The sequence below is a fragment of the Perissodus microlepis genome, chromosome 4 (assembly GCF_051167445.1).
Source record: "Perissodus microlepis isolate ML-2025 ecotype Zambia chromosome 4, ASM5116744v1, whole genome shotgun sequence".
Classification (NCBI taxonomy): Eukaryota; Metazoa; Chordata; class Actinopteri; order Cichliformes; family Cichlidae; genus Perissodus; species Perissodus microlepis.
The window spans coordinates 10979459-11005306 of record NC_140464.1 but is presented as its reverse complement, the minus strand read 5'-3'; the positions used below and the strand labels follow the sequence as shown (position 1 = coordinate 11005306).

General features: G+C 39.4%; 1 protein-coding gene across 2 annotated transcripts in view; it reads left to right on the top strand.

The window, feature by feature from the left end:
• The window catches only part of olfm2a (olfactomedin 2a), a 41153-nt gene extending 18384 nt beyond the window's left edge, over positions 1-22769 (top strand). Inside the window, exons 1-6 of one of the 2 annotated variants that reach the window (XM_084925651.1) lie at positions 584-1036; positions 10241-10390; positions 16953-17108; positions 18767-18986; positions 19857-19963; positions 21787-22769. In XM_084925651.1, the coding sequence (XP_084781777.1) occupies positions 893-1036; positions 10241-10390; positions 16953-17108; positions 18767-18986; positions 19857-19963; positions 21787-22461 (1452 nt within the window). In that variant the 5' untranslated portion in view covers positions 584-892 and the 3' untranslated portion in view covers positions 22462-22769. Of the gene's footprint in view, positions 1-583; positions 1037-10240; positions 10391-16952; positions 17109-18766; positions 18987-19856; positions 19964-21786 lie in introns of those variants that run through there. The other variant, XM_084925653.1, reaches the window with a different exon arrangement.
• The last annotated feature ends 3079 nt before the right edge of the window (positions 22770-25848 follow it).

The following is a 25848-nucleotide window of genomic DNA, read 5'->3' as shown; positions in this document are numbered from 1 at the left end:
TCAGAAGCAGCCGTGGGTTGGAGCACCTGCATCTCTCCCACATCATGTCTCCCACTTTGCCAAACCACCTGCCCATATTCACTGATGAGCCCCTAGCCAACCTTTTAATCTAAACACCCACCAGTCTACATTCTCAGTCCTGTCTTTAGTACAAACACGATGATGAAACTGCAGGATGGTCTCCTGTGCCTAGCATTGCACTCAGTTGCCCTGGGCATTCACATGTCACTTAACATAGAGCACAGATCAGTCCTATGAAATCAGTCTCAGATCTCTCTGCTTAAGAAATAAGTGCACGCGCGCACACATCAAGATGTGAGTCATAAAAGAACAGGCAAATGTCAGCGAACGAGAGGGGAAGGAAAAAGAATGGATACATGCATGCAAAACAGGGCTGGAAAGAACAGAGGAAGGGCTGATTGGGAGGGGATGAGACGGAGAGGCAGCCAATGCGCAGCTCTGCATCTTGAGGAAGAGAGGAGGGGAGAAAGAGGGAGAGAGCTAAGAGGAGAGTAAGGAAGTGAGAGAGGTGGAAAGAGAGGGAGAGAGAGAGATGAGAGCGAGAATGTGGGGGAGGGAGGGAGAGGGTGAAGCTAAGGCAGTCACTCTGAGAGGGAAGGCTCCAGTGTGGTGCTTTTGGATGTGAGCTGCTCTCCTCTAACCAGCCTCTGCCCATCCCTTTGACTGAGACAGTGGTGTGTGGGTCTAGTAATTGTGCTGTACCAGCTGTGGGGGGTGCTGCTGCTGCTCAGGCTCAGGCACAAGCTGACTGGCTGGTTCCCTGGTTAGGCTGTCTGAGGCAGAGTGGGGTTGACTGGAGCTGAGGTCTAGGGAAGGGCAGGGCAGGGCTGGCTGTTGGGCCATTTGTGCCAGGGCCCCACAGGAAGCAAACATGAGCGTTCCTATGCTAAAGATCGGGGCAGTTCTCAGCACCATGGCCATGGTGACCAACTGGATGTCTCAGACTCTGCCCTCTCTGGTGGGACTCAACGGAACCACCATCTCCAGAGGGGGCACATCAGAAAGGATTGTCAGCGTGCGTATTAATTCTTTTTGCTTATTTGCAAGTGCGTGTGTAGTGTTTTTGTTTGAGCATGCTGTTGTGAATGTGAGAAAGAAAGCGAGAATGTGACAGATTAAAGAGAGTGACACAGCAGCAGACAGAGGGAGAAAGTGAAGAAGCAGAAGAGAGGTTTCAGACAGACGTGTGAAGACGCGAGTAAGAATAAAAGAGCCCATGTTGTGTTAACAGAGAGACGATGGAGACAGATATGCATGTGAGAACAATGTTTCAGTGAAGCATGAATGATGCTTATGTTTGTGGGAGAGTCATAAGTATAAGGATGCAGAATTGTTGGCTTGTGATTGTGAGTGATGGTGAGTGGCGGACAGTCCAAGTGTGGATGTTTGCAGGAGACCATATGTTTTTGCCAGGGTGACAGGAGGTAGAGAGCTGTCCTGACTGATGCTCAGGCTGATCCTATCTGTCAGTCACCTCCACGGTGGGAAGGAGGTGGTGAGGAACACCGAGAGGTTAATACAGTTTTACAGCTTTGAGTATGTCTTATTCCTCCATTGCTATGTCTATCTTTAAGCATTTTAGATTGTTATCTCCTCAAATGAAACACTGGCCTCATCCTGAAAGGTCATAAGGGCAATTAAGGTGTTTTATAAATAAAACAGCAGTTTATTTATTTATTTTGAATATTTTTTAGTGGTTAATGCTTGCATAATGTTGTACTCTCTTTCTCATGAGGTAACACAAACAATGAGACAGACAGGGAACAAACAAAAACAGAAAGAAAGAAATGAATGTAATATTTTCCGGATCATCTGCAGTAAGTGATTGCTTTTCCTCTATCCTGAGTGTCTTTCTATGGCAGCTTACCCATTAAGTAAATGTTCTGGTCTGTTCAAAAAGACAGAATGAAATTGAAAGTCCCAAGAGGTCTGTGACCATCTGGATGTGTGGTTTCGCATGCATGTTTGTGCATGACAGTGTTTGTGTGTTCAGACATGTACACACGGAATGTTTAGACATTCTTGTCTCAGGGGTGAAGGTCCATCTGTGGTAAGAAGAGTTTTAGGATGTAAAGTGGCTTGTTAAAACATAAATCTACCACTTTATGTCTTCCTAATGTAGCAGTGGTGTGCCAGTGGAAATGTTTCCCCTTTAAAGAACACTTTCAGACAGTAATATCTTTTTTTGAAAATGTCAAGCACCTGGCAAATTGCTTCAAACTGTTAATCTTTCAAACAACTTGCGCATATGTCGGGTAATTTAGAGCAGAACTCAAGGTAAGAAATGTTTGGATTATAAGTCTTTTATATTATTCTATTATTCCAGTTTTCCTCAGAGGTTATGGCTTAGTTAATCGCTGATTTCTTCTCTATACCAACTCATTCTGCTCAGGATCAGATGGGATAAAAATAAACACTGCCATGTTTATTTTCAATAAACTCTTTTCAAACAAGATTTGAGATCAGAAGCTTAATCATTTGCATTTCAAAAGACTGGATACAATAAAATACAATAAATAGTCATGAGTGGATATTTTCTTTGAGGCAGCCCTAATTCACTGCCAAAGGAGGAAAAATGTTGCTACTGAAGTTCATTTCATCAAAGTTTTAACAAAACTGATGAGCCCGTTTGATGGTGCCACAAATTATTACTGTGTAACAGTCTGTTGTGATGGGAAATGTCTTCTCTTTGAGACAAGGATAATCTCCGCTCATAAACAATGGCAGCAAATAAAACTTTAATGTAAAACCTTGCCTCAAAGTCCCGTCACTGTTAATGAGACTTTTGCCTGTGATGATCTTAGAAGCAGTCATGACTCACAAATTGTTTAGTGCTTGAATCAAAGACAATCTAGCTGTGGTCTTGTGACACTCTGGTGCTAACATGCCAGTAGCTGTTGCATGCCTGCTTTCCACCCTGGCACCCATGCATGCTGCATTGCATATTCTCTAAGCTCAGAGCTATTTTCCAAGTCTGCTTCACTTGCTTTCTGTGCCTGTCTTCTAACCAGCTGATCTAAGAACACAGCTGACTGAATTTATATGGGCCTTTCTGTGATGGCACTGAGCACAACACTGCCTGGGTGCTTGTACACATCTGTGTAGTGCAGAACCATGTTCCTTAATGAGCAGACGAGACCCTGGAAACACTTACACAGAAGAAGCGTGGCTATAAAGAATTGCTAAGACAAGTTAAAGCTATAAACCTGCCAGACAAAGTGTACACACTAAATCATCTTTTTTATTATGATTTATTAATCTATAAAGAGTGTTATACGTTTAAAAAGAAATGTTCTTAAAGTGCTGTGTGGACACACAGCAGATACCAGGGGTATATCTGATACATTTCTGCACTTTTTTCCAGTTATTTATCAAGTTCTGGTCAATGAGACATAAAGGCATGGATTAAAAATGAGTTTTAATTTCTTAGTATAGCATATATATCTTCTCTGTCTGACAGCAAGACAAACAAGTGACAAGTGCTACTCAAGTAAAAGAAGTAGCACAATGTTCAAAGCTGAAAACAGTGTCAAGGAGAGCACTTATTATTTCGGGCAGAGGTTTAGGAGAAATAATGAGACTTCCAAATTTGCCTTCAAAAAAGAGTAATTACCATAAACAACTACTGCAATTCAAACATTACCTGCTATAAATTGTGAGACACAAGATACACCAAGTCTCTAATGCAGTTTGGTGTTCTTCAGCTTAGTATGTTCAACCTGCAAAAACTGTCGTTGAAAAAAAAAGAGCTGTCTGTCCTTAGTTATAGAAATAAAAGGACACATTCACAGTGCGAGACACATAATAAAAAAAGGCTTGTCCATGAATTGAACCCAGCTGTGCTCTAAGTTAAAGCGGAAAATCTGTTGAGATGAAAAATGCTTGCTTTTCTACATAATAATAATAATCACTGAATCTCTCAACACTTTCAGTGAACACAGCATAAGTCAAGGATAACTGTCTCATTATAGATAAAAATAAATAAATAAATAAATACAGGTATGTGTGCACAAGACTGGCATAGATAGGTTCCTCTCAATAAAACTGCAGCAGGGTGCCTGGATGTGTATGCATGTGGTGACGCTCCCTTTGATATCTAAATTAAGAAAGCTGTGAGGAAGAAATCTGAATAAAATATTCTCACCATCAGAGGAGAGAATGGAACAACAAACGTCAGTGTACAAAGAGGCAAGACACAGAAACTGATTGGGGTCACGCAGCCTCTGTCAGGATGTGAGACCGTAAACTTTATCACTTCCACTGCGGAATCCAATAAAGTGTATTGTAAAAATTGATTCTCAGCTATGGATTAAAAATTAAATACGACTGCAGGCTTTTATTTGCACACTTTATTTTTTACATTCATTGTGCTGCTTTCGATTAAATTTATCTCAGTTGGGATTCTGACAAGTGTAATCTAACGTCAGGTTAATGGGATGCAGTGGGAACAGCGACAAGCTCAGCCAATCTATAAAAGATCATTTTCAATTGTTTTAAACTTTAATTAATTATGTGATCGTCTAGCATAAAGCAGCATTGATCCCAGAAAAGGGAATCAGGGTTTTGAAATGGTTCATTTGTCATTATAAGAGTATAATTCCACCCTGCAGGACTCACGCCTGTTGCAATTCCTCCATTTTTCAAAAGCAATTCTGTAATCCATATTTCTACCAATGAAACACTAACTGTCTTATAACAGTTTACACAGTGTTTTCTCACATAAGCCACCCTGGCACTCTCTTGCCTGTGTTTAGCACCAGACATGATAGAGCTATCTTGCATCGCTGTAACAGAAGAGCAGAATCCAAATGCTTTTCACTACGGCACCTGGCACGGCGCTGGCTCGAAAAAGTGTAGAGTTGCAGTTGCGCACTCATGCCGAGTGCCAGTGAGTGTCATTTTCTTTAACCTCTCCAAGAACTCCCCCCCTTCAAAAAACACTTGATGCATATGCCCACCCCCACTGTCACTGAAGTGTGAGGTGGATTGGAACAAGTTGGGTGCAGATGGAAAGCGAGCAGGACGCCACTGAGAAGGGTGGCAGTCATGAGGGTGATGGAGAAAGATGGAGAGAAAGGCAGTAGGGAGCCAAAATGAGGCAGTAGGGACAGGGCCATGATGAGTTTATGACTCATATTATTGACTGGCAACCATGCTGAGCTGATTGTGTTAATCACTTTCCTTGGGAGCAGAGGAGACCAGGGACTTCACTTGGTGTCTTTATTATTTTAAAGCCCAGCAGCTGGCTTTGGCATTAGGGATTTACTGATTGTTCATTTGAAGAGTGAATGTGTGCATTAGCATGTTTATCTATATACATTCAATTATAGCAATAACTGGCAAATCTGAAAAATGAGAACCGATTGTTTGGGTATAATAGAGATAAAATCGAACACTGTGCAACAGAGACAGATGTCTAGTTTTTTGGGGACAAGTACTGTACTGATGGATGTTAATGCCTGGCATAAAGCATCATTCTGCTGACAGAGAGGAAAGTAAAGTAAAGCATTTTTTATGAAAGCTGGCACTGCTGGATGACAATGAAGGAAAGAAAAAGATTATTTAGGTAGAACTTCATATTTTATTTCCTGAATAAGAATTCCTCTTCTCAATGACGTCTAGATTTTATCTTCTTCTATGTCTTCTGTCTTTCTCCGTGTACAGCTCGACCTCTCCTCCTTTTCTTAACCTGTCCATCCTCGGTAGTGTTGCAGTTTCTCAGCCGTGTTGACAGTTCACAGTGTAGTGGTCAGCTCTCTTCCATATCTCACAACTTGTGCCTGCCTCTGCCTGTTTGCCCCTTCTGCCTGCTGCTTATGAAAGTTATAATAGACTTCCCGTCATGCTCATAAAGTAGGGAGCTGTAGATTTATGATCTCATTTAACTCTGGCTTTACAGCAGCAAGCTCCAGGGTTGGTTTAATGAAACGCCAGAGGAAGTCCATCCTGCAAATCAGCAGTGAGACCACCAGCTCAAATGTCTAATTGGATAATACCTCTAAACTTTGCTAATCATTAACAAAACCAAGCGGTCTTAGTTTCTTTGTGCTACAGAGAATCACTCAGATAATGGTTTAACTTAGTAAGGTTTTTTTGGTGGAATCAGCTCTGATTTCTCTGCAGCAGGAAACAGTGGAGAAGCATCTAATCTTCACCTATCTCAGCACAGATTCCCCTAAAGTTGTCAATCAGCATTGTAACTGGATACCGTTTAAACCAAGCTAGAGGAAATTAGAGCCACTTCTCCGTCAGCCTTTCTGAAAGCACAACTTCTCCTTTTCTGCTTATGAAAGTAAGCAGTTCCTCCTTTAATCATTTTTCCCTTGGGAGGATGGGAGTTTGTGGTTTGAAGATATGTTTGCAGCTGATGGTGATGGGACGTCATGCATCCAGGCTATCTGATATGAGGTCATGGAAATGGAGGAGACTCTGAGTTGGCACAAAGTGGGAAATCCAGAAATATTAACAAGTAATTTTCATTTTAGTGAGCAAACCCAATTGATTTTTAATTTCTCCAACCCTTTGTGGTTTCCTGTTGTTTTCATTGCTGCTGTCTTCGCCATTAATGGGCTTTTACATAGCAGCCATGTTACAGTTTCAAACCTGTCCATTACATATTTTATTTCATCCCATACATCTAATGGATAAATTTCTGGTACAGGGAGCTAAACGCCTTCCCTCTGCTGAAACCACCATCTGTGTCTGGGAGAAAAGGATCATCCTTTAAACCTTAGGTACTCCAGCTAGCTGCACTGATAGCACGGTGACAGCTCAGGTTATGTTATCGTCACTACTCAAGTGTAGCAAACTAATACACGAGCTGCATACAGTATGCAAACATTGCTCACACTCGATTTCACTCTGCATATTTTGAACATAATTATGGATAAAGGAAGATATTGAGAAATTAGCCTTTTTCATTACTAATGAGATGTTTGCTAGACTACATAGTTTTGACTGTCTTAAATGAACCAATGTCAATGACCCATTCTGTAGAGATGCCTCATATTAATATCATATTAATACATTCCAAAACATATTTAAGTTTATGACACTATGTTCAATGTGAGAGATCACTAGCTCTGATATATAGATCCGTCTGGGCACAAAGCATATAGGGACAAGGCACATTTGCATTTAAGAATTACCTTTTCTCTCCTGCTCCCTAAACTACCACTGTGATGAGAACGGTGAAGTTAGTGCTGAACGGATAGGTGGGTGGTAATGAAACTGGAAGTGATTCAAATAAGCTCTTAATTTCAGCTCAGCATTTATGAAACTTTAATGAACAGAAGAGAAGATTGGTTGCTGTGAAAGCTCTCTGGCTTGGAAAAGTACAGGAAGAGCACAGCGTGATATTAAACATGTTGGAAAATGAAGAAAGTATGATAATAGGCTGACATGGCTCTGATATTAAAAGAATCTACTTTCAGCTGCTCCCTTACTCGCAAGGGGTCGCCACAGCAAGTAGCTCCACATGTTTTATTTGGCAAAGTTTTTACAGTAGATGCCCTTTCTGACAAAACCCAACGTGCCTCTGATTTTATTTTGCTGAATTTCTACTGTCCGCTACGTAAGATTTCATTTGGGAAAGAAAAAAAAAGTTGGTGCGACACCGACTGTGGCTCCCTTTGAAGCTGATAGCAATATGAAAAATTAATGCACACTTGTGCATCCACTGGCAAAAATCTAGCTAAGCCCAAAGTGAATATCTCGTGCATAAGCGGACAAGCCCTAGGTGTGTGGATATGCAGTTATTTTACCGAAGACTGCAGACACCTTAAGAATTAGTAGCTTAAGTAGATTTTGCAGTTTGTATCTAGAAAGCCTCCACCTGTTAACACTGCAGGGTACCAGTTTTAATGAAAGTACTTGTAACCAGCTGTGACTTCACATTCTAGTATTTTACACACATCCACAGTATTATATCAGCCATTACATAGACTCTATAGTTCTGAAGTAAACATGCATTACAGCTGCAGGAATTTCCAAACATAGCATCTTGAGGGTGAGGATCAGATGTGTAGTTGTATGTCAGTGTCATCCCACAATGTATGTATTATTACACAAGTAAGTACTGTATGTTGAAGCATACTCATACTGATATACATAGACGTTATGACAGAACAAATTATAGCACAGATGACCGCTCTCACACACGAGCATAGCCACAGACTTCAGCACATACAGAAACCTGACAGTGAGTGAGACGTGAGCAGGGAAGTAGATGCTGAAAAAGATGCACCCCCCACCAAACACACCCACACCCACACACATACATACAAACTCCCTCATGCCAAGGCAATGGCAGAATGAAACAGACCATCAGACAAAGCTGAAAGGTTCTGCTGTGGCGACTGGCTCTTTTGTCTTAACTCTGGCTTTGGCTATTGTGCCTCTGTACCACCATATTATAGACTTTTGATGGTCGATTGCCTCGGAGAAGGAAGACTAATGATAAGAAAGGCACTGAGTGACAGAAAAAAGTGCAAGTCACTGCAGGAACTGGAAAATATGCAGCAAAACTGATAATACTGTAAAGATATTTTAACCAGTGTGCCAATACGTTCCACGGTGAGTCTTTCACATGGAAAGTAGAAATTCAGTCATCCTGAAATATAGCTAATATATCTATTTAATACTATATGAACAGAATATTTCTCCTTACTTAGCTTAATTAAATTTAGATGCAGTCATATAAATAATTCATGAGTCTATTTAATATGCATTGAATATAATGAAAAAGAGAAAATGTGATAAGAATTACGCGTAGAACTTTATTGTTGCTATTGGCACAGGATATTTAAGTCTCTCACATAGCTATAGTCTGTTTGCCATCCCTCGATTTAAAGTAAGTCAGATTTAAGATACGCTCTTTCTGCAACTGCAAGGGAAGAAGAAGGCAGTGAAAGAGGGAGCAGAAAGAGTGGAGAGGGGGTGGAGTGCCAAGGGATTGGCAGGAATGACAAGATGTGACAGTGAGCACATTGGCTCGCAGGGTGGTTGCTACTTTACACTCCAATCACACAGTCCCCCTGTCCCCCAAGACATTTTAATCTGATCCCCCAACCCAAGGAGACGAGATCACAGCATAACACTGCTCAGAGCAAAGCAGGAGAGAGGCACAGAGCTGAGACATAACATTTTATTTCTAGACTTTTCCGACCTCTTATATGGATGGGTCTTAATTGCATCTCCAAAAAGGCTCTTTCTTGTCTTATTACAGCTTGCGTCCTATGCTGGCTATGCTAGATGCAATGTGAATGAGCAAATCAGAATAGAAAAACCTTGTGTGAGGCATACATGTGTGATTGCAAGTGCACAGCGCTGCTTTTGATTGGATTAGACAGAGAGAGAGACATCCATCCTTTTAGCCTCTCCCCTCCTTCACTGGTAAGGGGCTGCATTATCGATCGTGAACAGCTCCATTTCCTTTCTGTGTCCAAACTTATTAGATGCTCTGCTTTTGTACAGCCTGTTCTGATCCCTTTTCCTTCCTCTTTTCTTTGAAATCCCCATTTTCCTCCAATTTATCTTTGTCTTTCTTCATCCACCACAAAATTCTTGCTCTGTCTTTGTCATGTCACTGTGTTCTCCATCCCTTTGTGTATTTTCCACCAGTCTGTCTTGTCTTATCTTAATCGACACCCATTTCAGCTTTCACCCTCTCCATTATCTTCCAGATGACTCTTCTATCCTCTATCTCTCCCTGCTGGTGTCTTTTACTACTGTGACTACCCGCTCTGTCAGTCTCTTCATCTCCAGTTAAAACTTAAATTAAACTGCAAATGGTTTTGAATAGTTGGGGTGAGCAATTGTCATTAATTTTCTTAGGAGAGGATTCATTTCTGAAAGAGTCACAAAGAAAAAAGTAATGCAATAGAGAAATTATGACTTTGCAGCTAATTTATGGTGACAGAATAGGCTCAACCAATCATGATATGGGATGTATAAAAGAGTCTTTTTTTTTCTTCAAAAGACTTTATGCAACACTTTTAAGTATTAGATAAATTTATTGGCTTAGACACGTTTTATAAGGGTGGAACACTTTTCAGATTACCATTGATGCGTGCTGGCAGAATAAAATATCTTGTCTGCCCTCATGCATTTTGAAAAGCCAATTTGGTAGTAGCACAGATAAACAACTGCAGACAGAAACAACCATATTTTATTTTTTATTTTATGCCTCTAAGATATATGTTTCTCTGTATTTCTGAAGGCTCTATACCCAAGACCAGAGGAGGGCTGGGAGATCTACAGTTCAGCGCAGGACGCAGATGGGAAGTGTATCTGTACCGTCGTTGCACCAGCCCAGAACATGTGTAACCGCGACCCACGCAGCAGGCAGCTTCGCCAGCTCATGGAGAAGGTGACAGCTGTCAATAACACACCCACACTGGGACACGAGTATTACCCACACAGACATGCAAGCACAAACTGCCACACTGGGCTCGTGTTTGACGCCGTCTGTCACATAAAGGCTGCTGAAGTGAACGGTTTTCCTTTACGCCGCAGTTGATCAGTTGTGCATGTGAACACGGCACCAGTCAGAAGACTGTTGTTGAGCAGCTGAGTACCTGAAAATTAATGAATTATGAATTGCTAATGAAAAATATCCAAAAACCAACCCATGTAATTGAATTCACTGAACCTTAGCCTTACAATGTTTCTATTATATATATAAATTTATGAGATGAAAATTAATAAAATTAACTGTTAACAAGTCAGTGAAGATTACAAGTACTTTAGGTGGAGACTTATTAATTAAATACTGTGTCACCAAATCTGGGTTGATTAGGACATTTCATTAGAGCTCTTGTGCTTACTTGTGATATTGATAGCATTTAATGATGAAGTGTGTATTATGAATGCTGTTTTCAACAGGCAGAGAATAAATCTAGGCATTATTTAGATGCAGTAAAGCATTACTGACTGACACGTAGAGCATGCTAATACCTAGTGCACAAACAAAAACACGCAACTAAGGTCAGGCAACAGGTAGGTTCATAAATGATCTGCAGAGGCTTGTTAAATATCCAGATCTACAGGCAGCACACCTGTCTCTTTTTATGTATTTAATTTATTTAATTTGTATTCATGTCTGTTTAAACAGTAGAAACCAGAGAAATGATGTTAAACACCTTTCAAGTACTTGATGGGCTATGGCAGAGTATCTTCGGTCTGCTCTCCTGTTCATTCATAGTACAGTTGATTTTTTTTCTTGGACAATCAAAACCAGTGAGTAGGTGAAAGAGAGGCTGGCTTCACCGAGTAACTGAAAGCCTAGGAGCAAAGAAGCAGAATGGAGGAGAGGAAAGACAGGAGGGGTTGACATTGATGTGGTCTTGTGAGGAGAGGTGGTGGTAAATTGAGATGCTGAATAAGCTCCGAGGCCCTGATGGATCAATGAGACACCTGAATTCACATATTGCATTCATTCTCATTGAAGTTTCCCTTTTCCCCTGACAGTCTCTGTCTGCTCCTGTTTAAAGCACATGTTCACACTAACAAAATCCACACTCATCCACACTTAAAACGAAGCATATTCCGACAGAAAAGGAAGAGCCTTGAACATAAAGAGACAAACTCAGTAAAACTGGTGAGAGAAGTTCACCTACACATTTGTGCGATGCAAAGTATATATTCCTTTATAGTCTCCATATTTGCTCTTACAGTGTGTGTGTGTGTGTGTGTGTGTGTGTGTGTGTGTGTGTGTGTGTGTGTGTGTGTGTGTGTGTGTGTGTGTAAAGAATAGATTTTTATATATATTAAAAGACTGCAAGTTCAGTTTTATAATAATGCACTATAAAAATGCACTAGTCTGTTTGCATGTTGATGTTTTTTCCCCTCATTTTTGGTAAATATAATTCTTTGGGAACTGACAGGGATTCAGTTCATTTTCATTCTGAACCTTTGGGAAAAAAATAACCTGGTAAAATGTATATGAAAAGTGCATATTATAAAATACTGCTTGTATTTGGAAAACTTTAGATTAATTCTGAATGCAAAGCAGGTGCACATTAATAGTATTTCCTCATCCCCCTCTTTTGTCTGAGTTTTTTCCTTTAATTCCTTTAATTCCATGTTCCGGCATGTAGAGGGCTGCTCGATTTTGGTGCCACCCATTTAACGAAAGTGAAGTCATTTTCGACATATAATTTTTGGTGTTGTACTTTGCATACAGTTCTTGAGCACTTATCTCACAGCCAGTTGCACCGGTGTTGTTAATCCAGGTTGGAGGATGACACATTTTATTAAAATGAGCTTGCAGTTTCTTATAGATTTTTTTTCTTCAGTAGCATGCCATTGTACAAATTATAATTAGCATTTCCGACATAGATCCCAGTGTGGTTTCTTTCAGTGGTTTCCCTTTTGACCTTTTATTTTTTGATTGTTTCCAAATATGTCCTGAAGTTCAGTGTAAGCAAGGTGTCAGCTTTTTTCCCCGCTGGCCTCCTGCCCTGCATACAAGTACAAACACCCCCTTGTTGCTGACTGGCTGGAGTAGTGTTGCATGGATTGATCAAGTCAGTTTGTTTATTGCCCGTCTCCAGATTTAATTTCCACTGAAATTTTATATTTTTATTTTTCACTGTTGTAACAAAGCAGCACAATCATATATAAATGCAGTCTTCTGAAAAACTAAGTACATTGCTTCTATAGAAATGAAGAGGGTAAGTAGCAGACAAGTCCTTCTAATCAAATGCACTTGATTAATTGACCATCTAATGTGGCCACCTCTATAACGGCAGAAGTAGTTTCCTTGTCAGGTGTGTGTTAACACAATGCCATGGAGAAAAGACAAAGGAATGATCTCAAAGAAGCAAATATTGGTGAGAATGGCTCTAAGGCTCTTTCTAAACTATTTAAAGTCCATTATTCTACAATGAGAAAGATTATGCATGAGTGGAAAAGATAGTTGCCAATCTTCCCTCGAGTGGATGTCACAACAAATTCACCCAATGTGATGTTCAGTGAAATGGCAAAAAAAAACCGAGAGCTACATTTCAGACTCTACAGGCATCAGTTAGCATGTTAAATATTAACGTTCATGTAAGGCCACCTGTCTGACAGCTAAACCTTGGCCAAAATGTGTCCATGCAACAAGACACACCCAGCAGCAAATCTACAACAGAACAACTAAAAACTGAAAGAATCAGCGTTTTGCAGTGGTCAAGTCAAAGTCCAGACATCGACCTGATTGAAATGCTGTGGTGGGTGAAATGCTCAAATGGAATTATGCAACATTGTAAAAAGAAAAAAAGAAAAAACTAAATTTCTTCCATAATGATGTGAGAGACTGATCACAATCACATTTTATAACAGTTTTTAAGATAAGCCATAATAACTGTCTTTGTGACACCTTTAATGTTATTTGTTGATAGGCTGTTATACACCTGTAAATTTTAACTAAACTATTTGCATTGGTTAATTGCATTACATGTGATCTCTTGAAACTAAATACAATTTATTATATAAAATAAGGATTTAGAAACTACAATAATAGTCAACACCTCTCACACAGTATCAACTGAACTTTTACAAGCTCTGGAAATATTACTATTTTGGTATATTGCATACAGTGTGGATGTTTATGCTACTGTGTCTGTGCCCTCAGCATGCACACTACTTGTAAGACACTAGTTATTAGAACCAAACACTCCCATCTACTACTGTCCACAGCCCAGCTTAATGAGGACACCTGGGGTCAATGCTGTTTCAGCTGCACACAAGACGTTAGTTTAAAGACTACGTGTTATTCTCTGTGTATAAGCACATTATAGTTCCATGCCCACCAAGCATCCTCATTTGAACTCAGAGCATGCGGGTGAAATGTTTGATTGGACCAGATTCACAAAATCTCTCTCTGACAAAGAAAGCCAAGGATACAATAACAATGTCAAAACAGCCCCTCTGTTCAAAGAATTTAAAGTAGCCTTGTGCAAAATCTCTATTCAGCTTTCTGTAAAGCCAGACAAAATGCCATTTAATGCAGAGCTGACCTGAAGAATACTGTGCAAGAGTGCTCACAACAGACTTTTAAACACCTCATATACTCTTTTAACCTCTCTATGTAACTGTGTTGAGGTAAAAAAAAAAAAGTGATATGAGGCCAAAGTCAGCCATACACATAAAGACAGTTTTTAGGATTTGGTACAAAGTGAGTCATCGCGCTGGACAAGAAGCAGATACACCTGTGACTGATTCATCTGAGCTGGTGAGGGTAGAGAGAATCTTATGTGACCAAAGGTAAGCATGAAATGCCACAACTCAGAGGACTGAGTGGTCCCAGCTGTCACCTGCCCTGGAGGGTGGTGACACTGCATTTGTTTAGAGTCCATCCTGCTGGAACATTTTACCCTTCCACATTCTTCCATCTCATGCACATGTAGTGCTGTAAAGCAACTTTTAATTAGTGAACGGATATATTTTCTGACCAAATATAACCAGAACGGTTCATGAAGCACATGAGGAATGAACTGGTTGTAGAAAACAAGGGACACAAAGTAATTGAGTGGGTTGTCAGAGAGTAGGCAAGCAAAGCATTTGGTGCAAAGCAGACTTTGTGCCAAACGCTGACCTTTGAGAGCTTGGTCTGTTTTTTGTTTATGTTAGGAGTGATATGAATAAGTATATTTTGCTTGCTTGGACTTTTGATTGCGCATGTCATTGTGGGTGGGCGTCTGTTGCTGTGGGGAGTTGTACATATGTACCCATACGCCTCCAGTATACACGACAGCCCAGTAATATTTATCAATGTTCAAGTGATTTCTGGCCAGTTCAGTGCATCGTGCCGGAGATGAGGGGGTGCATGAATCAGTAGGTTGGTTATGCAGAAACAGAGTGGGCTGTCAAAAGTGAATAAGCTGAGTACTTAGTAAAAATTAAACATAGTGCAAAACTGAGTGTTCAATAAACGCCTACTTAACAGCATGTTTGCTCCTCCATGAGGTTCGTTTAGTAACATTTCATAGGCATCCATTGCCTTTTGCACGCTGTCATGATCATGAGCTTACTATCCTTATTTTCATAGCTGTAGCATTTTTATATGAGTGAAACTTGTTGACTTTCATTGCATGTTGAAAGTCATGTATAGCTGCGTTGTTTGTTTATTACCTCGACAGATTTTAAAGGACTGCGCTGCTTTTTAACCTCCCCATGCTGCCAACGTTCTTTTTCATTACTTATTTTTATTAATATGTATATATATATTTTTTAAAATTGACAGTAAATAAAAGCATATATAACTTTCTTCTGACCTGTAGTGTTTTTTTATGTGCGATTTGCACACCTTCAGCTGTAGAAATGCCTGCCTTCCCTTGAAAATAAATAAAAGAAATGGAAAAGACCTTGTGGCGCTCAAATTGCCAAAACGCACATTTAAAAATGTTTAGCAGCACATTAAATGTATTAAACTCCACAAATCACGCAGTTAGCAGTTATAGACTAAATCCTACCCCTATATCACTTCTTTTGAAAAATGACACATTTTAATGTAATTTTGCCTCTGCACACCATTGCCATGGATTATAGACCAGATAGTGAAAATGTGATTAAAGTAGAGACATTCAGCTTTAATTTTGATTAGTTTTATTAGATTAACTGTACATAGTCCCCCATTTTCAGAGACTCAGCTGAAAAGCTACATTCCCTCCCTTGAGATGCCCCACTAGGCATTTACTGCAGCCACCTTCATTAGCCATTTCTTTATGTCTTTCTGCAATCAGGCTTGTCTTGAGTAACCGAAAAGCAAGCTCTGTTGGGTTAATTTCAGGTTAATAATTTGGCCAGTAAAGAATATCCTATTTCTTAACCTGGAGAAACTCCTGGGTTGCTATTCCAATATACCTTGGGTCTTGCATTAGGAAGTGCTATCTGACAATTTTGCACCATTTGGTTGAATCTGAGCTGAGCGTATAGCCCTTTAAATTTTGCAATATATCCTACTACTTTTATCAGCAGTCACATCATCAATAAACACTAGTTGCCTGGTTCCACTGGTCAGCATGTATACCCATGTCACAACATTGCCTCCACCATGTTTGACAGACGGTAGGTAGATTTTGTTTTTCTTTGCAGAGCTTTTTAGGCTCTTTGAAATGTTTTCTGATAAAACCAAGTCGAGCCTTCCTGTTTTTGTGTGTACCAATTTTGTAACATTTTGTAAACCTTCTGTATTTCCTATCGTGAAAGCATTTCTTGATTGTAGACTGTGACAATGATGCAGCTACCTCTTCAAGAATGTTCTTAAATTTCATAGATTGTGAAGTTGTATTTCTTAACCATAGAAACAATATTGTCATCACTGTTGAATATTCCTGTCATCATAATTATTTAAACTGAGAGTTGTATGCCTAATTCTATAATTCAGTGTGATTAGTGTACATTTTAAAGCCCATTCTTTATTTCAGTAATTTTTACAGCTTATGAATGAAACAGTACAGATTATGTAGTTTCAACCAACTTCTTTAACTTCATATTTAAATTCAAAAACAGTGGCACCTCCACATTCTTCTTTGGCTATAACATTTAACTTGGAATATGAACGAAATGGGAGCAGAAGTTTTTTGTTTTTTGTTTTTTTAGTATCTGCACATGAGTACTACAAAAAAGATGCCTACAGACAAGTAAAGGACAAGTTTATAGACATTTCACATTCACAACTGAGGCCACAAAGTTTTCAGTTCACCCCACCTGTGTATCTGGAAAACCCATGCCAACCCCAAACTACAAAGGCAGGATTACAGCAGGATTTTTTTTCTTGCCTGACTCATTTACTGCAATTTAAACTAAATAATGAACAACTGTAAAAATGAAACTTACAATAAATGATCTGTGATTGAGGTGTAAAATGAGAAAAAAATACCAACCCCTCCTCTAAGATAACCCGCGATCATTAGTGTCATTGTGGGTTTGTTTTTGTGGCGCAGGTTCAGAACATCAGCCAGTCAATGGAGGTGCTGGACCTAAGGACGTACAGGGATCTACAGTATGTCAGAAACACAGAGAGTCTAATGAAAGTGGTAGATGGAAAGCTGAAGGTGGCCTCTGAAAATCCCCGCAGCCTCAATCCAAAGGGCTTTCAGGTAATTGGCTCTGTGTCTCCTCATGTACAGTGTGTGCGTTGGTGTTTATATGTGTGTATATTATTGTCAAGTGAATGCAGACACTGTTGATTTGGCACTGCTCGCCAAACTTATGCATTGCAATCTCTTTTGCTCTTCACAGACAATAAAATTTTGTATGACTCGCGATGCACTGCAGCATAAACATAGGTACACAAATTCATTTCCAGTCTTATATGAGTTCTTTTGTCGTGCACAGAGAAATCCAAGTAAACCGCACACTCATGAGTGATTAAATTCTTGGACCTAGAAAAAGAATGGTTTTGGTTTTTTTTTTTTGGGGGGGGGGGTTGCATTTGTTTCTTTGTATCCATTTGTTCTCTATCTTCAGTGAGCTTACTACTTGATATACTTAACATTCTGCTGTCTGCCTTTAGATAACAGGCACATACATTCACATTTATCTCTACCTTATCTGTCTACAAGCTAGGGCTTTGCTGCCATTATTAGTAAGCCTTTTTGTCTTCCTGTCAGCAGGCTGTCCTTCTGGGGTTTTTTAACATTTCTCACACTCTTACAGATATTAGATGGACCATAAAATAGTTTGATTAAAAGATGGCTTGATAAATGATAAGTGTGCTTTACCGCTGGGTCCATACTGCAGCACAAGGACAAGCACGAATGGCTGTGTTTTGCTTTCAGTGTGTTTTATGAAAGCCATTCCAAAGAAGGTAATGAAGATGTTTATAAAATTAACCAATTCATCAGCACTGCCTGAGATGACTAAAATATGCAGAACGAAATGAGTTATATCTTCTGATCTATCTTAATTCAACAAAGAGGGGAAAAAGCTGGATTTGTCCAGACCAGGTTGGCTGATGAATGCGTGCAGCTTAAAGTTGCCGATGGCAGAGTGCGGGAGATTAACGAGAGTGAATTTTCTCTTCTTGAAAAAGTGAAAATGAGATTTATGATGTGGCGCCACGGGGCTGAGAGCTGCTCCATCACCAGATTTACGATAAACCTTAACAAGGAGGAAACAGCCCCTCCTGTGGCGGCCACACTTTATTGATAAGCCCATTTCTCTCTTGAGCCTACTTCTCTCCACGTAGGCAGCCAGGTTCTCCTGCAGCTTCCTGTACTCCTACCTAAGGACATGTTGTTCTTTTAACTTCTAAACACACGATGAGTCACAGTCCAAGTTTATTTACAACTAGCTCTGCAACTGCAGCAAGTAGGTGAAGTTTCATCACCCAAAACAGATCACAAGCGTTTGGCCAATTTGAATAGTGTTTCTCATATAGGTGGCTTTCCAATCCAAAATATTTTCAAAGGAAGTAAAACTGTATTTACAGACATGGAAAAACAAAATATTTGCTTTTTAAATAGATAAAATATTCCTTTTGTCCTTGAAAGAAGATAAAAGGACATCTAATTTCAGGTTATTGACATAAAATATTAAGAATAGACGTTGTAAATCTCATTAAAAATCAAAGGTCTATAGTTTTGAACAGATAAACCAGAACCTAATGGAGACATAAGCTTTATGAACCACAAACACCAAGGGAAGATTGCACTCACTCTCATGTACTGACTATCACAGGGCAGTTGCGTCCCCTATCTTGACTATTCTCTAAGGGTGTAATCCTCTTCCCCCTTTTCTGTGATAACTATCACAGGAGTTAAAAGACAAGGTGACCCAGCTGCTCCCCCTGTTGCCAGTGCTGGAACAGTACAAGACTGATGCCAAGATGATCCTGCGTCTTCGGGAGGAAGTAAGGAATCTGTCCTTGGTGCTTATGGCTATCCAAGAGGAGATGGGGGCCTACGATTATGAGGAGCTGCGACAGAGAGTCCTGCTACTTGAAACCAGACTCCACTCCTGCATGCAGAAACTTGGTATATATGGAAACGATTGTGGGTGTTTGTATGTGGTCATTGTTACCCAATTAAAAATGTATTACCATATATCATTGCAGCATTTAATCAATTTGACAACAGTTGCACAGAACAGAATTAATGATTACACTAGGATCATCGCTGGTCAAAACTCTGTAGCATGTTGTTAACATTTCCACTTTGCTCTGATCTCAAATTATTGCATAAATTGAGAAAAACTGGCCTAGAAAAATGGAATGAATAATAGATTGCATTTGTGTGTAATGTGTTAGCTTAAACTGATGATTTTACAAAAACACCAGAAATATAAACTGATGAGTTAACAAAAAAGACTGCAGTTACAGTTTAGCCCTTAGCTAATTTGCGTTTTATTATAGTTTTACATTTGAAAATGAACCAGGAGAGAGAATTATAAAAAAAAATAATGCTCACTTTTTGAGTACTGGGTAAAAACCAGGACAGTAAAACAACAATGGAAATATAAAAATGATGCCGCAAAGTCAGTCGGTGAACCAGTTTTTGTGTATTACAGATTTCAAAAAGCAAACACAAGATCGCATTGTGGAGAATCACAAATGAAAACAAGACAACAGAAGATGACTGCACAAAATATTTATCTACGCATGTATCTGAGATAATGGTACAAATAGTACATTTTCTTAGTGTACAAAAATTTAAACCTCTACAGTGAAAACAATTGAACTGAACAATCTGAACCAAAACAAATGAAATGCCATATTTCAGATGAATTATAAAAGAAAAATAGTGTGATCTGATAGAGAAAACACCTGAGTGCATGCGCGTCTGTGTGGCCTCTTAGGTATGTAGGCATACATGCTTTATTAATTCTTCTGCCTCTTTGACCTCCAGGCTGTGGGAAGCTCACTGGCGTCAGTAATCCCATCACAGTACGTGCATCAGGGTCAAGGTTCGGCTCCTGGATGACAGATACCATGATACCCAGTTCCGACAACAGAGTGAGTTTCTCAACTGCTGCATTTCACCAATACAGGAACACAGGATTATTATTATTATTATTATTATTGTTGTTGTTGTTGTTGTTGTTATTATTATTATTATTGTTATTATTATTATTATTATTATTATTATTATTATTATTATTATTATTATTATTATTAGGATAACCAAGCAAAGAGGATAACCACAGTCAACCTTCTCAGTGAGGAAAAAAGAAGAAGAAAATATGTGTCAGGGCAGGCAGTGCCACTATACGGCACTTAAGTGACTGATGCACTGTTTTCCATGAGAATGACTTCTCATGAGCTTTCAAGGGGGGGAGACAGTGAGAAAAATGGGAATCCAAAGCTGTGCCACTGATGGATAGCGTATCTTTTCCTCCTCCCTGTCTTCCTCTGTCACTACAACTCCAGCTGATTAATCACTTCATCATCAGTGGAGAAATGAATGAGTTGTTTGGGCAAAAGTTTTCCAAATCACTTGGGTAATTACCAGGAGTGTGCTCTGGACCCAAATGATATAGTAATGGGTTCAGCTGATCAGACATGACATGCAGTTTTGTATGGTCAGGCACATGGCAAGAAGCAGCAGGAAAGAGACAAGGGAAGAATAATATAGAAGATTAAGGCTAGTCTATGGTGACTGAGATGAAATGGTGGTGTTGGAAAAGCGGAAGACTGCATTATTAGCCATGTGTAGAAGAGAAGGGAAACTGATGAAGTTTAAGAGGAGAGATGAGCTTGGCCTTTTTCTTTCCTGCAATGAATCATAACAGCCTAAATAGGTGTTGTGGACAGAAAAGGTCAATTTTTGTGACTAAATGTCCTGATCTTTGTCTTTAATCACCTGGCTCAATCACTTCAATCTCTCCGACTATTAATAGGCAGATACATCAGCAATGCCACATTAACATCCGCAGCAATAATCATAATCATTCTGGGGAAGTTTTATTGTTGCTCATGAGCCAAAGGCAAAGGAGGAAAAAATCGGAATGTGCAAGAGCTTTGCTTTACTCAATTTCTGTCTCCTGCTCTATTCTAGAGACCCAAATTAGCAGGCATAGGAGAAACAACGCTTAATGCTCTATAATCTCCCCTCCTACATAATTCAGCCGCTGTGTCTCTTCACCATCAGCTCCTCCCATACCCTTCCTTTCTCCTCTGTGCATTTGAATATACTTACTCTACAATGGAGAAGGAAGCAAAAGTGGGACAAGAAAGAAAAATTGCAGTAACAGAATCAGAAAAAGCAGTAGATCGTAGCAAAGCTTTCCTTCAAATGTTCAAGAGAAAAATAACCATCTAAGCCAACTGCAGTTTAATTGAATCAATTAAAAGCTGAACTGTGCCTCAGTGAGAGCACTGAGGGAATGAGATGGGAAATGCAGCCAGAGAGGGGCCATGTCAGTGGAGAGATCCGCTGAGAGTGCTTGAGGAAAAAGATAGAGTTGCTAAATGGATTGATTTTCTGTAAATGTGGACTGGAAAGGGCAAGGAGCACAAGCAGTGGTTGACTGCAAAGCGCAGGCAACATCTTCACTCCCACATGCCTGGCAGATCAGTAGCTCTGCACACACATCGATGCATGCACAACTCAGAGAATCGATATACACACACACTCAAACAAGCACACTAAACATACACGCTAAACATTCTTATTTTAGGCCATTGCAGCTACTGATAATGAACTGTGACTTACAATTTCTTACAGAAAGGTCAAGTTTAACACAACAATATTTTTCTCCAGTAATCTCGAGACCTTCTCATTAACTTATTTTTCTGACCTTTTTTTCCTATGTTATTCATTTTTCTTTTTTCCACAGGTGTGGTCCATGGATGGTTACTTCAAGGGACGTCGGGTCCTGGAATATCGCACAATGAATGATTTCATGAAGGGCCAGAACTTTGTGCAACACTTGCTGCCACACCCTTGGGCTGGCACTGGTCATGTGGTCTACAATGGTTCACTGTACTACAACAAGTACCAGAGCAACATTATCATCAAGTACCACTTCCGTTCTCGAAGTGTGCTGGTGCAGCGCAGTTTGAGTGGGGCCGGCTATAACAACACTTTTCCCTACTCCTGGGGTGGCTCCTCTGACATCGACCTGATGGCGGACGAGAATGGCCTATGGGCTGTTTACACCACCATCCCTAATGCTGGAAACATTGTCATCAGCCGCCTGGAGCCTCAGAGTCTGGAGGTGCTGCAGACTTGGGACACAGGCTTTCCTAAGCGCAGTGCTGGAGAGTCTTTTATGATCTGCGGCACACTATATGTCACCAACTCCCACCTGGCTGGTGCCAAGATCTATTTTGCTTATTACACCAACACATCAAGCTATGAGTACACAGACATCCCCTTCCACAATCAATACTCCCATATTTCCATGATGGACTATAACCCCAGGGAGAGGGTCCTTTATACCTGGAACAACGGACACCAGGTGCTGTACAATGTCACACTCTTCCAGGTTATTAAGACTTCTGGAGACTGAGGACCCTCAGACTGACTGATTTAAAAAATGCTGTGATTATTGTTCTGGGGTATCAGAGGTGGGGGGCACAGACTATGGGAGGTGTGGGTTGGGGGCTTTAATGTATGGGTATAGGCTTGGATTTTTTTTTTTTTAATGAATTTCAAACTTCATAGAGTGCTATTACTCACATTCTCAAAAAACCATCCGACAGTAAGGTCGGAAAAGATACAAAGACTGAGCGCTTCTCTCTCTTTTTTTCTTTCTGTGATGAGTAAGCATGGTTCTTTTTATTTGTGATGATAAATAAATATCCTCTTTACCATTTATGCTTTTGTATTTCATTATCACTTTGATTTCAAAAACCTTAGATGAATTTTTGGAAGAGGTGAAAAATCTGTCTGAAAATGTGGTTTCAAATTTGAAAGGCTCAAATAGGAGTAACATTTCCTTTGTCTGTGTTGTTAATGTTCCTGTTATTTCCTTGAAGCTCAGACAGATACAAAGCACAAAAGATGCATTTAGAATAATATTGAAGCTATTTTTCTAGCCTGAAATACTTAAACACACAAAATATGCCAAATGATACCATTTTAAACCAATTAAAATAATGCAATAATTAGATCTGCTCTATTCTGCCAAATCACAAGATGATGAAAGGACAGCATGAGAATACTGACAAGACCATTTCTAAGGTTGCATTAAATTATAGGTCTGGAAAAATCACCAAAGATTTTCCATCTGAAAACAACAGGGCACAGCACTCTGTGAACATGCAGGATAATAAAATTCAAACAGCGTTGAATTTAACTGCAACGGCAACCACTTACATTTCATTTTACCAAGGTGAATTGAAAGTGCAAGCAAAACATCTGATAAAAAGAGCAGATGGTGGTGCAAAGGGTCGAGAAGAATCCACAGCAAATGAAAGACAGAATGTAAAAGGTATTACATTAGAGATGACACTTCTTTGTTATTGCTGCTTGTCAGGCTCCAATCTGCTTTAATCTTGTTAGTCCCACAGCTCCTCTCAGATGCTTTCTGCAGAAAAACGATAAAATGCAAACCACACACTAGCACACGGCTCGTATGAAATTCTCAACCTGCAGACCTTTTATTGCATCTTTGTCATTATTTACCACTGAAATATTTCAGAAGCCATACTGGCATTTTGTGCTGCATGGAGGAGACAACAGCCCGCTGTGCTTCATTTCAGTGCTTTCATCTATAAGGTTTGTGCATGCTTTGCAGGGGTTGTAACATAAAATAATATCGTAGATTCAACTTTTCTCCTCTTCGTAGTAACCATGGTGGATTTATCCTAGATGACCTTTCTATCAATAAGTGCTACGCTAAAGAGAACCCCGATGAGTTCATACACAGTAGCAGCTGACATTTAAAGCACAATGCAATAAAAAAAAGGTACAAAGCATCTAACAACATCAAACAGAAACAGTATTGACTGGGAAAAATAAAGGTTTTGGAGCTACCACAATATTATTTCACATGTAAAAGTAACCGGTTAACAAAGAAACAGATAAAAGTTAACAGAGACTGAATGTGCTCTTAACACAGGTCCACCACTCACTGCTCTCCCACTGCCCACACACACACATGCAACTGGTTTTAAAAAGCAGTGCAGCACATCCTGAATTTGCAAGAATATATACAACAGACCAAGACATCACCTATAGTATAAATAGAATTTCACCTTTTAAAAAACTTTATAGTTTATAGTTTCATGAGCACAAAATAGTATTTGAAGTTAGGTGTGACTGATTATGGCCATGAGTGGCTAGCAAACCTTCTTGCTTTCTTCTTAACAGAAAGAAAGCAAGGAAATAGTGACCCATACTAAACAGACAAATAAAGCCATGAGACTGGAAATACGCACTCCTCTGAGAAATGTGAATGGAATATTTATCCATTCCACAAAATACGACATTTTTTAAGCAGTGGGGTTTTTTTTTTTATTATTTTTTATTAATGTTTCTTCAAAAGAAACAGAGTTCAAAACAGATAAGAATCAAAAGAGAGCTTTGCAAGGACCAACATATGTGCTGTTGTGCCACCCAGTTCTCACACTTAGTGCCAGTAGGTGTGGCAATAACAAAGACAGAGATCAGGGGTATAAAGAATAGCACCAAATCATTATGTGGTGACCCCATTTGAGTATTGTATCATCACATCTGTGTCAGTCTAGATCATCTTCAGCTAAGGCCAGTTTGTCAGAGCACAACCCCCTGCTGCCGAGCAACAGTACTTATGTGCCATCTTTCCTCAGGATCATCTTAAGGATAAAAGACAGTAGACTGAAAAAGGTGGTTGTGATTCAGGGCGTGTAAAAATGTACTGTAGTAAAAATTCAGAAGCGACATGTCAATGTTTTTAAAAAAATATATATGAGGGAAAAATATATTATAAGTTAGAGCAAGAGGTATTAGTTGAATAGATAAATTGAATTTAAAAAATAATAATTAGTGAAAGATGGTGATTTTGTGCTTATTAGCTAAATAAGTGTTTTTATTGTTCTATCAGAGTATGATGAATACAGTATGATGAATAAAGTGTGGATTCTCAGATTTAATATCTGAACAAAAATATTACATCAACCCCTGTGAAACAGTTTTCTATTTGCAAGGCATTCAATGTATTAATCATAAAAAATGCAAGCAATGACGCATGAAGTCTTGAACTCGTGAATATCACCAACGTGTGATTTTCCTTCTTTCTGGTTATATGCTTAGCCTTTATATCAGTTATCTTCAGTTCTTATTTGTGTGTTAATCTTTCTGCCTTTAGTTTTTTCTTCAGTAAAATGCACGTTCAGTCAGGATGAGATTAGGGAACTAACTTAGCTACTGAAGAATATTCCACTTTCTAGCTTTATAATACTCCCTGCATTGCTTTAGTGGCATTTTGGGTGATTTTCTATGTGTAATGAGAAGAACTTCACTGGATTTTTGCTAAAGTGAAAAGCAGCTCTACACACTTCAGAATGTGTTCTGTTTAATTATGAATTAACACTAGTGACGCAGTGCTGACAAAAGCTACAAATGTATATGCATTACACCACATTTTACAGGGGATCTTGTATTAATTCAAATTACGTGTCATTCCAAAAGTGCAATGGAAGCAGAGATTGACCCTTCGTTGATTGTGGATGAGAAGGCACAGTATGCACACAGTTTATATTTAGCATATAAGCTATGCCTTTATTGCTTCTCAAGCATGGGATACTGTCATGGAGTGATTATGATATAACAGAAGCATAAGAATCGACACATGTGCAACAGTACAAGGAAAAATCATACGTAAAACAAAAAACAGAATTTGTAAATTAGTACACAAAGGAGCTTGCAAAGAAAAGCGTCTGGACTTCTTTAAGTTACTTCTTTAAGTAACTTA